Source organism: Spinacia oleracea, chromosome 3 (assembly GCF_020520425.1).
Source record: "Spinacia oleracea cultivar Varoflay chromosome 3, BTI_SOV_V1, whole genome shotgun sequence".
Taxonomy (NCBI): Eukaryota; Viridiplantae; Streptophyta; class Magnoliopsida; order Caryophyllales; family Amaranthaceae; genus Spinacia; species Spinacia oleracea.
Window position 1 is genome coordinate 33,660,486 of NC_079489.1, and position 13,530 is coordinate 33,674,015.

Here is a 13,530-nt window from a genome sequence, read left to right on the forward strand (position 1 = left end):
TCCATTTTTAGAAACAGGTCAAGTATTAAGGGACGGCCCGATAAGGAAAACAGGTCAAGTATTCCGGGACGGAGGGAGTACTATTTCAGGGTTAGCCGAATTCACTACCTGAAAATCAAATCCCAAGTTGGATTTTCAAGCTAAATCATGATCACTAATTATCAGGACTAGGAGTGAAAGTGAATCCACACTCAAATTGATAAGCTCAAAAGTCTACAGCTTCATCTTTATTTTAAATCTATGGCTTGGGTATTTAGGTTTGACACTGGTTCACTTCCAACAAGAAGCAAGTGATGTCTGAGTAAAACTTGGAAGGGAAATTCTTCTTTCGTTTCTCGGCGGTGAAGCAAGACCAAGCTTTTGGGTTGATAGGATTGCTTTCTTCCCCACAGGAGGGAGGGGATGGGGACTGAACGCAAGCGATGGGGTTACATCAGTTTTGGCATAGCGGGCCTCCAGTTAGAGGCCCATACAACGGGTTTTTATGTCAGTGGTAGGGACGTGACCCCCTAGTAACTGTGTGGGCTACGAGGTATTTCAACCATATGGATAGTTGTATGAGCCATCAACGGTGGCCTTGAGATGTAGATGAGTAGATCATACAAGGCACATCACAACTCATCCTATTTTGTCCAATTTAATTAGTTCCTTGAGAAAATTAAAACCTTCTAGTTAAATAGCGAACTGAATATTTATTCTGCTCATGGGTAGATGAAGATGTACAATCACAAATAATCAGCTTTCTTAACTAACAACTCTTGATCCGCAATGCAGTAAAATCAATTATAATCATTAACCAGTTATAACCACTCTAATAGATAGGTTACATGATTGACCCACAGTAAAATCAACTAACCATTAAACATTGAAACCTAGTCATTCCAATCCTCAAAGATAATTGCTCCTCTTTCCTGCATCCACTATAGGTATCACTTCATCAAAACATTGTTTATCCAAAGCACCAAGTTTTAACTACCTTGGCCTGGAACCATGGTTGTTAAACTCCTGATTCGGATCTTACTATCCTACGAATCTACAATCCAAAAACACGACATCGGTCCTAGGCAGGATCTTAATGTGTGTAGGATCTACCTAGATAAAAAATTTCGAGTGGTAGGATCTTAATAGGATCCTACGATCCGATCCAGCATACAATATTTAAAGATAATAAATCTTTTATTACTAACTAGTTCATATTCACATATTATCAGAAATATCATACTTTTCTATCGATAAATTAGTTATAAAAAAAGTATCATTTTACTAAAAAGTAAGAAATTCATATAATTTTATCAATTAAGACGTTAAGTTGATTATAACTAAAATCTTAATTCACAACCTTGCACACATCTTATTAATTGCACTTGAATCTACACAAGTATTAATCTTATGTAAGCGAAAAATGACCTTAAGTATTAAGATTATTTGAATACATGATTTTACATTGCATTTTAATATTATAAACATTATTTTTTACTATTTAGTAGGATCTTACGATCCTAAGATCCTATTTTACCGATCCGATCCTACCTTCCTCCATCGATCCAAGGTAGGATCCCCATCCTGACAATGCAATGGGTACCTTTACTAATATTATTCAAAACTGCAGACCATCTACATTGACTACATAAACCTAATAGTTAGCGCTTAGAACAGAAGTCAGTTAAAAAGGCAAATATGTTTATCAGTAGTTGAGGGATGTTTGCTGAAAAATCACTGAGGGTTTTGGCTTAAAAGGAAAATTCATTTCGTGTTCTCATTTCCAAAACTGTTTCTAAGCTGCAGGACCAAGTATGTATATTGGTTGGCTCGTCATAATCCAGATTCCATAATCCAGATTCTATCTCGACTATGAAAACCTCAGTAAAATAAGAATATAAATTTCAAAACCAAGACACGACAGTAGTCAGTCTATTTAGCAAGCCAGCTAAAACTATGATACGGTCACTCATCAAGTGAAAAACAATAATCAGCAATTTAGACTGAGATAACAGAGATGGAGGGAAGAGGCTATACCATCACGGATCAGTTGATCTGATAATTGTTCACTCAGAATCCCATCAGATGCCACACTTGAATTTATTAGGGCACCTACTCGTTCTTCATTGCCAAGCCAACGAGCTATCATGACTATCAAGTCCCTCGACAAGCTAATTTCAGCTACAGATACACTGTAAGGTGTGATATCATCAGCAGTCCCAATGCAAGTCTCTAGGTCCCCCAGTAAGCTTTTAGGGTGAGATGGAACTTTAGCGAGCTTCTCTTGAATCATCAGCGACAGGGCTTCCAGTTGCTCAGATTTTACTTCCGTTGGTTTCACCTGAAAGAAAGAGGTAAAATTGACAGATATTCTAACATGTTCTCTTTATCTTGTATATCTTTTACCTCTTTTTTTCCTTCTGCATAACTACACAAGTTTGCCTATAGAGGAATAGGGTTAAAACAATTTTACCTCCAGTTCAAGATGATTTCCAAATCGTGTCTTTAAATGCTGGGGACTTCCGACACAACGTAGCTTTCCCCCAACCTCCAATCACCAAAAATAGGTAAAGAAAGTCACCAAATGCCCCAAATAGGAAATGGACCCTGAATAGATTATAATTAATTCTCATACCATGATTCCCATCCTGGTGCACAGTGCCTGAGCTTCATTCATGCTGTGTGTAGTGAGTATAACTGCTGTTCTCCCTCGTCTTGTAGACAGGTGGGAAATGACATCCCACATGAATCTTTTTGCTATAGGATCCATGCCTACAGGGAAAATTATAAATAGAATTAAATTAGCCTCCCCAAGCTGTGACGAATAAAATTTTGAAAGAATCAAATTTTCTCACGTCTGAGGTTTTAGCTTATGATCTGAATATAATTAAGAACTACCTTAAACAACAGTCAAATCCAGGAATTCAAGCAATAGATAACATTTGTCTAGGTCATTGCCAGCAGGCAGCAATAAAGCAGCATATGAGGTGGAAAATGACATCCCAGATAACCCCATAGGATCCATGCTTAAACCTAAAATTACACAGAATAGACCATCTACAAGTAGTGAAGGAATAAAATATCGAACCAGTCAAATTTCCTCATGCCAGAGCTTATATAGGTTTGTAAACTTAAGAAAATCAAGAACCTTAACCAAATCTAGGAATTCAACACCATCAGCTAAGAGCAATACAAATAGAAAATTTATATCATAGTAATAATTTCACAAGATCACTAAACTATGACATAAGACACTAGAAGAATATCGAGAAATCATAGCTATCTAAACGAGGGTTGAGTGTCGGTATGGAATGATAGATCATCCAAAGTTCCAGACTAAAGCAAAAATGCATAACAGATGGCATTCTCATGCCTCACAATGAATTTAGTATAAGAATGTTAGTTTACACAGTCACACTATCCACAAAGTTAGTGGAAAACTTATCTCCAGGTGATATCTGAGATCAATAACAGAATAATGGCAGTAACTACATGAAAATATTTCCAAAGAAATTGGATAATTATTAGCGGTACGCTTTATCCATTTAAAATACCTGTAGATGGCTCATCAAGTATGACTATTGGAGGATCTCCAATCATTGCGATTGCCACAGATAACTTGCGCTTGTTCCCCCCACTGAGAGTAAAAGATGGTTTATTGGCATGCTTCAACAAATCAAATTCAACTATCTTCTCCATAACCACCTATAAAAAAATTTGTTAGCCTACAGAATGATCCATAGTGATATAACCAAAAAAAATTAATAGGAGAATCGAATTTTAACTAGAAAAGACAAGTTAGACAACAGAGAAATTTCGAAAATGTGAAATTTCTCTTGAGAAGCAGGTCATGAGAAAAAGGGTTAATTTTTCCGAGCCAAAGACAAGAACGACACCCATAGAGTATAATCATACTGAACAGCACTCAGTCAGCAACGATTTAGGTTGGTGAGCCTCAACAGCGACAAAACCAGGTTCAGCATTCTGTACATTCTATGGAACATTTGAGTAACTTAGTAACAGGAAGGAAAGGAAGCAAAAAAAAAAAACATAGCCTTATTCTCAAAAGGATAGGGTCGCTGCATGAAGCATAAATAAATTATATACCAAAAATAACATAAAGCCAGTTTTTGGGCCCAGGCGATGCCTCGGGTTACTACATGAATAACATTTGCATTTATTTATTTTTATTTTTGCAATAATAACATGAAACATGTCATGTCTTAATGGTAAAGGCTTTATTTTTTAAACACAAGGTTGGGGGTTCAAACCTTATGCATACCATATTTCACATTTTTTCATGTATGTGAAAATCGCAGAGTGAATGACTAAAAAGCAGAGTGCCACGTGTCACGTAAACTTCTTTAGAAACACCTTTTAATATATAGTATAGATGTGTTCCATAGAATTATACCTCTTCAATCCGATCGTCAGATACTTTTTTAATCCTTGCATACAGTTCAAGATGTTCCCTCACCGTCAAATGTTCTAACAAAGCATCGAACTGGGGGCAGTAACCTATCTGCTAAGACAATAAGTTAACATTCAATCTGCAAACATGTGTATGTAGGTGATAAATTATGTGAAAAGAAGAAAAGACACACATGCTGACGAGCAGCCTTGGGATCTGAGCGTATATCTTTTCCAAATATAAAAGCAGTTCCCTCTGAAGGGAATTCTTCTCCTGCATAAGAAGGTTGAAAGAGAATGTCAACCATGCAAACTCTAAAAAGAATATCATACTCTAATAAACTGACCCTACTTCTGAGTACTCCAAGTATACCATTAAGTTGAGTATTCTAAGATAACATACAACTGCTAAGTAGGGTCATATACTCAGGGAAAATAAAAAGGAACCTGGTAAAGCCAGAGATAATTCCATTAAAGAAGTGGACTATATAACAAATAGATTTATGAACAAAACCGTAGCATATACCGTAATGGAGAAAAACAATTAAAAAACAAACAGAAAATTAAGCAAATATTTTACTTTCAATAGCTTTTGTCAATGAATTACTTAGCCTACAATAAAAATAGCTAACAAGTGAAAATTAGTAGTTTCACAAGTTTTTTTTTGGCATATTTTTCATGATTTTACTTCCCATGGTTATCCTAATTACTAAGGCTCCAAAACACAATCCCAAGATAATCCTTTTCATCCTCTTACTTCTTTATCTTAATGTCCCACTTGGGCAAAGAACTCACATTCTCTTGCAGACACACACCAAAAAAAAAAGGCAACACTATTTTGGAACTTAATTAAAAGGGAAGACGTTGTATGATTTGTCTTGTAGTGTAATCCAATCCATCATTCTACATATTAGATATTGCTTCACAAAGTTTGTTTCCTGGGCTTCGGAAGGGCCAAGGAAAATATGCTGGCGACCTTGTGGCATAATGCTCTTATCGTGAGTCTGGAATGCTTGTGGTTAGAACAAAATGCATGTGTTTTCTCAGGAGTCACACTTATTAGTAATTTTCTTTGGGATAAACTTATCTACCATCTTTAACGGCTAAGGCAATGCGGTCTGACTCTATAACCCCCACAAGGGTGACTGGGCACTAGGCCATAATCGTGCCTTTAGAGAGAGCCCATGTGCTATCCAGGTAGCACTCCCTATATTATATAGAGCAATATTTTTGAAAAGGAAAACAATTCTCAGTAAACACTCAGTTGACAAAAACGTAATAATGGGTCGGTTCAGGGCATAAATGACCTCTGATTACCCCAAATTTTGTGGGCATGGTCTTCGGGCATGAAGGACCATGATTGATGCGGGAAACCTCTAGAAGGTTCCCATATGGAAGGCTTTAGAGGTTGCTTCTTGGAGGGTTTTGTAAGCCTCCGGAGAAGTCTTGTTAATGGTTGTATGTGCTTGGTAGAATTTCTAGCAAGGGAACGTTTGTTTTGAACATATCATTTAAGATGTATCTAGATAGTTGTACGTGTGGAAAATTCCCATTAGGAGATGGGAATAGTCTAGAATAGGAAGTACTATGGAAAGTTCTTCAAGGAACGGAGAAAGTAACAACAAATAACATGAATAATGAAGGTATAACTTGCCACGATATCTACACAGTGTTTTGATAAAATACCAGACAACATTGACAATGTGGTCGTCTTTCCCGCTCCATTTGTTCCTAGAAAGCCAAAACATTCTCCTTCATGGACAGCGAAAGTTAATGAATCAACTGCAACTTTTGGATTTTGAACTTCTGCACCTGGGTAAACCTAAGATTTGCATTGATTCATGTTAACTCTTACCACTGAAATATCATGCTTCATACAACAAAAATGAAATAGAAAACACTTACCTTCCGCAGGTTACGCAAGTATATTATTGCCCTATCTGCAGCACCGGAAACCACCCTGTTCCGTTCTGCTTTGACATCCATATCCTCTTCAAGGTCAAGGGTCATAGCATCAGAAGATGAATCCAATAAAGGATCTAAAACATTGTTGGTGTTCCGTCTATTCACACAGCAGAGACTCTTAATTCTTCTCCAGAAAAATTTAATTGTAATGGGCGATAATTTGCGAGGAGGTAGAACTTCAAGTCCAAGCGTTAATAGGAAAAAGAATATGCTCTGCAAAATCCAATTAGCTTTCTAAGAGAGACAATTGTTCTGTACAGGTAAAAACGTACACATCCATCTAAGGATGTCCAACTCATTTATGCAATTCAGAGTGTACCAGACTAGGAATCACAATGTTTTAATATAAGAAGATGCAAGAACATAAAACTCGAGGACTATTTTTATTATTCTTTTCTTTTGAAAAATACAGGAGCCTTAGACAATACAAACGCAATGATATGACAAAGATACTACATGATTTTGCAGATAGTTTGAACATCATGGGATGACACCGTGACTCCGCGACACCCATTTATAAAAAAAAAAAACATTAATGCCAGAAAATGAATGTGCTAGCTAACATTAATATCATCTAACAATTTTACACCAAAAACCATTAATATCATCTAACATTTTACACCAAGTCCAGAAAATGAATGTGCTAGCTGCAAATATAGCTTTGCATGAATTGGCTGTTCCAATAAAAAAAAATATGCATCTGCTGTTTTCATTTTTCTCCACACGGAGATTCATCGCCTAGAAAACAAAGTTGGCTATAAACCAAAAGTCAGCAAAGACCACTCTACTGCAGATATGATTGAGTTCTTTCCAGTCATCCTTTTTCTCCTTCTCTACCAAACACACTTTAAACATTACTTTGAAAAGGCCATGTTACACAAGGGTGTCACTGGCTACTAACAAATCGAGACTCGTGAGTATGTAAAAACCAGATAACACACTTCCATATCAAAGAAAGTGATTTATAGTTCGAAAGTGCGAACATTACTTCTTGCATTATCTTTATGTTGGTTCCACGTTTACCACGCACACTTTGACAATTAATATCTTTAATTTTATCCATTGGTAAAAATAATAGAAACTTAACATTTTAAAATTAAACATTTAAACATTAAGAAAATTACAATAACATTCGTTTTCATATATTGCAAAAGACATGGTCAACGTAGGTTATGTGAATAGCGCAAAAGTCAAAGTGCAACAACTAAAAAAGAAAGAAATGTACAGCAGGTATTCCGTAAAAACAAAACAAAAATATTGCATAAAATAGGTTACAATGATTAGAAGTTTAAAACCAAAAAGGATAAAATTGGCAATCATAGATGCATAGAGGCATAAGTTAGATAAAATCATATCTTTAACTATCTATTTGGGATAAGAAAAGAACCTCAAAACCTAAATAGCAAATAGAGGCACCCGTAACATTCCAGTCAAGAACCCCATGACTTGATTTATCTTTCATCCCTTGGCGTACAAGGGCAAGTGATGCAAGTCCATCTGCAAAGCAGAATCCAGGTGATAGTCTGAAGATGTTCTGCAAAATCAGTAACAGGAATTAGGAAAATTATAGCATATTCAGGGGAAAAAAAAAAGAAAAACATAGAAGAGACAATCAGTTCAATCAGAGGATAGTTCACGCAAGTTCAGTGAGCATTCAGGGTCGAGGACCTTAAAGGTATAAACCCAGATTGAGACTCAGAATCCTATTGAAGAATAATTTAGTAGCCAATTTACCTTTTCCCCATCTTACAGCAAGAAGTTAGAAAAAGAAAGGGACACCGCGCAAGGACATATCGGTAACCATTTACCACGTGACACCTTCTTTGTCAAGGAACTTAGCAATCCTTCCCTTTATTTGATAGAATGGTAAAGGTCGTACACATGTTGACATGGCAATTACAAGAGTAACTTTTCTAATATTCAATTATGCAGACTTCAAAGGGGGAAGACTAGAGGCATCTAATTCGCAACTAGTAAGCTTTTGTCCAATGACAACTTCAAACTCATCAAGCTTTATCACTTCAAATCATTTGAAGTTGCAGAATAGAGATGCCTGATAGGTACAATTTTGCTGGTAGGTCGCCATGGATTGAGCAACACATAAACATGATTTTTGTGCGAAATTGACGGGCATTGGATAACAAAAGGCATACCCGCCATGGATAGTGGGTAGGGTGGAATTGGTATCAAAGCCACCCCATATACACCAGCCTCTCGCCCGCATACCATCCCGCCTTTTAACCACTTGTTTTATAAAATTTAATAAATGGGTCCATATAATAAACTATTTGGTTTTGTATTTGTTTCATTTGAAAGTGTGTAAGCAATCTTGTCAGGTTTAAAAATGGATGTCCTTTATTAATGTAAATACATATTTGTAAGTTTTGATCTTTGAGAATCAACAAGTGATTATGAGGAAATGAGGTTGAGGGTTAAGAGAAATGAAGTGGATATCAATTTGGTGGTATTGTGGATGTGGATTTAGATTTAGGTTTGTACCCGCTCGGCGACTAATGATGTTAGATATGTACCCGTCATCAGTGGTGGGTACGTAGCGAGTATAGAAATTTGAGGTGGGTATGGGTATGTGCGAGGGGATAGCTAATTTATGACATTTAGGTAACAGGTAGAGCCTACATGTGTTTCCAATCCAAACCGATAATCATAAAACGAGAAACTCCACTCCAATCCAAGTCAATTTAGATTGTTATCTTCATCATAGAAATCTTCGTTAAAGAAATTGGAAACAGGGAAAATAGTGAGATTCGTGTTGTCGGTAAAATAGAGGCAGAAGAATTGGCAAATCAGATACTTTGAACAGGATTATCAGAGAAAAGCATAAGAAACAACGTGAACTTTCCAAATCGGAGCATGAACAAGGGATAAAGCCAGGGGAGACATCAAAATAATCAACTAAACTGCTGGTGAAATAAATTTAATTACGTTTAGGTCGAATCATTGTGCAGCAACAATATGATTTTGTTTCCATAGAGATCCAAAAAAAAAAGTGAACTGTTACCGGAGTACAAAATCTGAAACAGCAAAAAGAGACACGTTCAAACCTTAAGATGAGAATTTGCTGAAGCAGTTGTTTCCATAACTCCCATTACAAATGAGATGACCATCAGAATAAGTCCGGTGAAAAAGTGGACCAGTAGAACAACATTCTGCGTGAAAACAAAAGACATTATGCCGATTAGGAAACTAAATTTGCCTAGTATAAAATAAACACCATGTAAGTAAAAGAGGCCAAACCTGTGCGACGCTGTGGTCAGAGAAAAAAAATGTCATGCAATATGTTGAAGATGCAACTGCTAGTCCGTACTCCAGAAAGATAATGACTGTTGGGAAAAAACCTCCAGTTCCCACAAACTGATCCAAACCTGCGGATCAATATGATATTCGGGAATTAAAATATATTTACATAGAATGTGAACCTTAAAAAAGCCAAATGGCAATGAAGAATCCAAAAAGACAACAGAATCTACTGGGAACTTAATAAAAAAAAGGTTACACATACTCCATCCATATCTAAATGTTTGCCATTGATGGAATGCGGAGGGAAAACTAAGGAATTACTCCCATATGCTATCTCTCGAAATGATTTATTTTGAAGGGTGAGTGAATATTAAAATGGAAAGTGGACCCATGTATAAGGAAATTGGAGGAAAAAATGAAAAAACACATGACATAAAAGAAAATATTCCAACCATGGCAAATAAAATGAAATGGCTTAAAAAGGAAACGGCGGAATAGGAAGGAGTGTCATCTTAAGAGCACACATACGTCCGTTACTGTTTTAAAAGCTTTATGTTAAATGATTATCCTTTCTTCATGTTAAATTAAGTATAAATGCCACCATAGGCAGAGACCTAAAAGAGGAGGGTGACATCATAAATGGTTAATGTGGATCGGTTAGAGGACTAAGACTTTTACTTCTTTTTTTTATATAGTAACTAAGACCTTTTACTTTGTAGCCTGTAGTGGCAAATTGCTATACGTTGGATGAGGAGTAAATACTTTAGAAAATTTAGATATGGTATTTTACCATCATGTGACTCAGAATTCCAGGGACCTATAGGAAAACTTGGCAAAAAATAAAGGAATGCATACCAAAGATGTAGAATAGAACAACTGCAAATGATGTCGGTAAAAGGAAGCTGATAAAGTCCCACACATAGGTAGAGGCCCAATATGATAGTATAGATACCTGAGGTAAACCGACAAGTTACATGACTTTAAACAAAAGTAATTAAACACCATTATGACAGCAAGAAATCCCTGTTCCAAGAGGAAAAGCATCATACCCCACTCAGTAACTGCTGGTGTTTAGCTTTTACTTCACGCTCCTGATATCACACATTTCAATCTCTTATCAAAAATTCTCAAACAATAACAACATTCACGAAATATCTTTACCACAGAAACAAAAGAAAGCAAAGGCCACAAATCAAGCAGACCACAGCATGATGTAGATGAATTTACACAATTTAAAATACCAGATATGTATTAGTCATCAGAGAACTTCTCCCTGAGTCCCTGACAGGTCATCTGTGATGGCATCAATTCGACAAAGCATCCAACTAATGTCTACTAGAGATTACCCTAACCAAGAAACGAGCTATCACATATTACACTGATAGCTTTAACAGAAACTTAAATGACATATTAGAACTGTAAAAGTATGGAAATAACTATCTGCCTTTCACAAAAAAAGACCAAAAATCTCTAGCAGATGCTAGATAGTATATATCCACCACATCTAATATAGGGACAAGTTACAAAACAGCTATATTCAATTTACTGGACAGTAATCTAATTATCCATGCCACTATCATGAGATTGTTGTTGATTAACCTATTTTCATCATTAAAGCGACAGTAAACAAGAACAAAAGCACTTACTACAGGAACACGAAATGAAAACCTACGATATCCCAGTACCTTAACTATAGGAACAGCAAAAGACGCTGGAATAAAAGAGAAAGCTATGGTGACAATAATGGCAGCCGAGAATGCATCCAAGTCCTGCAGAATGAGAATGTAACATGAGTTGTACGCCATACAATCACAGTTGTTGCATATTTTTAAAGGTCACTTAAATTGTGTCAAAGAACAGTTGATAGATAAAGCATCAAATAATAATAGTTTGATTGACACAAGATACAACCGCTACTCTTTGTACATCATTCGCAAAGAAATAGTTTCATTGCGAAGTATCATACTATCATGTCTCATATAAAATTTTCAACATGCCAATCACTCAGATAGCCTGATACAGCTGGAACGTTCTGTCGTGATTAAGACATGGGTAACATGAACTTGTGTAGCCAACTCTAACTAGTCAGGCAGCCCTAGGTTGGCTAAACGCTGCACCCAAAACACTTTCAGAGGCTTTGAAGAAGCACAAGGACCCTTACACTACCTCTTAAATAACAATCATCCTAGAGGACAAGACATATAGGAGCACTTCAGCATTTATAGTGAGTAAGAAGGCAAATTAAACTTGTCACTAGAAGCTGGGAACACGTGAGAATAAAAATAATTTCAGTAGGATCTGGTCATACATGGTGCTGTAGGTGTTGGCTTTTTGTCATTGGTAGAGGATGATTACGCGTTTGGATTGACATGTTTCTATCAGAAACAGCAAACCTGAGGATTGCTGAATTCATCAAATTGATATAAGTTGGAGCAGCATGCTGGCAAGTACTGTTGTGCAGTATTGTATAGCTTAGACTTCCATCATCATTTGGCTTGTCCATGATAACAGCTCCATATCTACATAGTTTAATACAATCGATAAAAAATCTGAAGATATTATTTTGGATCTAAATATAGAACTCAAAGAACTCATAAATTCATAATTTAGATAATACTGCTCCAAACCCCACAAAAATGCATGAGCACACCAATTACATAATACCGTTGGTAGAACAAGAATATAGCAATCAGAAATGCTGCAACTTTGTTTTTTTGTAACTTTCAAGTAGACTGATGGTCTGTCATGGTCAAAACAAAAATGTCTCGCCTTTGGAACACAAGTCTTAACTAGCTACCTTTGAAACTTAAATCCCACATATCACTGTTCTATGATTATTATACAAGATCGCCAGGTGTTTGCTTCCCAGCGAAATCCATTTACCATGAAACTGGTTGGTGCCGGAAGAAATAAAATAAGCTCAGCCTGTGCTTTTGCAAAAGGAGAATCCAAGAAAAGGAAAAAAAATGAATTTAATACAATTGAAGATCTTACTTACAGAAGTTCCAGTATTTCAATGGAACCTCTGGATGTAAATTTTCATGCAAAATTACAAGTACTGCTTTATCATTCATAGACAAGTACTTTCACATTTGGATTTCACACAATTAGTAAGAATAGCTGTTAAATGTGAAATTTGGTAGTGGATAGATAGAGCAGAAAAAGTACGAGAAAGTATTATGACACACAGAGAGAGAGGTGGAATGATGCAATGAAAAGAAAAGAAGAAAATTTACTTGAATGGGACCAGATACCTTAACTCTCACAAGTAAAAGTTTGAGCTAACTCTAGAACATGTAGCTCCTTTGACAAGAATTACCAACACTGTTTAGTTGGAAGATTTGGAGGGTAAGGGAGGGATGCATTTTCCCTCATTTGGGTAAGATATAGGGGAAGGAAAGGAATTAAAGGGATCCATTTTCTTTTACTTTTTGTTGAATCCAATCACTCCACTGTTGGAAAGACTTGGAAGAAAAATGTGAGCTCACTCTTCCCCTCCCAGTGACCTCCCTTTCTCTTCCCTCTTTTTCACTCCCTCCCTTCCCCTTCACACATTCTAACCACACAAAGTACAAAGAAATATTAAGCTTATTACTGAATCCTTTTGATAAATAACAAAGAGATACAAGGAAAAAGAGGGGAGCACGTCACCTGATTAAAAAAGTAGATGCACAAGGAACAGAAACTTTAAGACCCCAAAGGAGGAATAGGGATTTTCACAAGAACTGATATCTTTTCCTAACTTATTTTTTGTTCATAGATATCATACGCGGTAAGAGGACTTAATACTTTGTAGAAAGAAAATCAAGATATTGAAGCACAAAAAGAACTTGATTTCACAATTTCAGAACAGCCAATCTGCTACAGCAATGACACTAGTTAAAGAAACAGGAAATATGGTGGAATAGGAGTAGAACT

General features: G+C 36.2%; 1 protein-coding gene across 4 annotated transcripts in view; it reads right to left on the bottom strand.

The window, feature by feature from the left end:
* LOC110779265 (ABC transporter A family member 1) overlaps positions 1–13,530 on the bottom strand; it is a 39,320-nt gene that overhangs the window by 2,457 nt on the left and 23,333 nt on the right. For 2 of the 4 annotated variants that reach the window (XM_021983804.2, XM_021983796.2), the window contains exons 23-37: positions 11,921–12,131; positions 11,298–11,381; positions 10,662–10,703; positions 10,468–10,564; positions 9,610–9,737; positions 9,417–9,521; positions 7,742–7,888; positions 6,295–6,567; positions 6,076–6,211; positions 4,584–4,663; positions 4,394–4,501; positions 3,534–3,684; positions 2,615–2,751; positions 2,453–2,527; positions 2,017–2,320 (exon numbers count right to left, since the gene is read on the bottom strand). In XM_021983804.2, the coding sequence (XP_021839496.1) occupies positions 2,017–2,320; positions 2,453–2,527; positions 2,615–2,751; positions 3,534–3,684; positions 4,394–4,501; positions 4,584–4,663; positions 6,076–6,211; positions 6,295–6,567; positions 7,742–7,888; positions 9,417–9,521; positions 9,610–9,737; positions 10,468–10,564; positions 10,662–10,703; positions 11,298–11,381; positions 11,921–12,131 (2,078 nt within the window). Of the gene's footprint in view, positions 1–2,016; positions 2,321–2,452; positions 2,528–2,614; positions 2,752–3,533; positions 3,685–4,393; positions 4,502–4,583; positions 4,664–6,075; positions 6,212–6,294; positions 6,568–7,741; positions 7,889–9,416; positions 9,522–9,609; positions 9,738–10,467; positions 10,565–10,661; positions 10,704–11,297; positions 11,382–11,920; positions 12,132–13,530 lie in introns of those variants that run through there. The other 2 variants (XR_008930300.1, XM_056840103.1) reach the window with 2 other exon arrangements.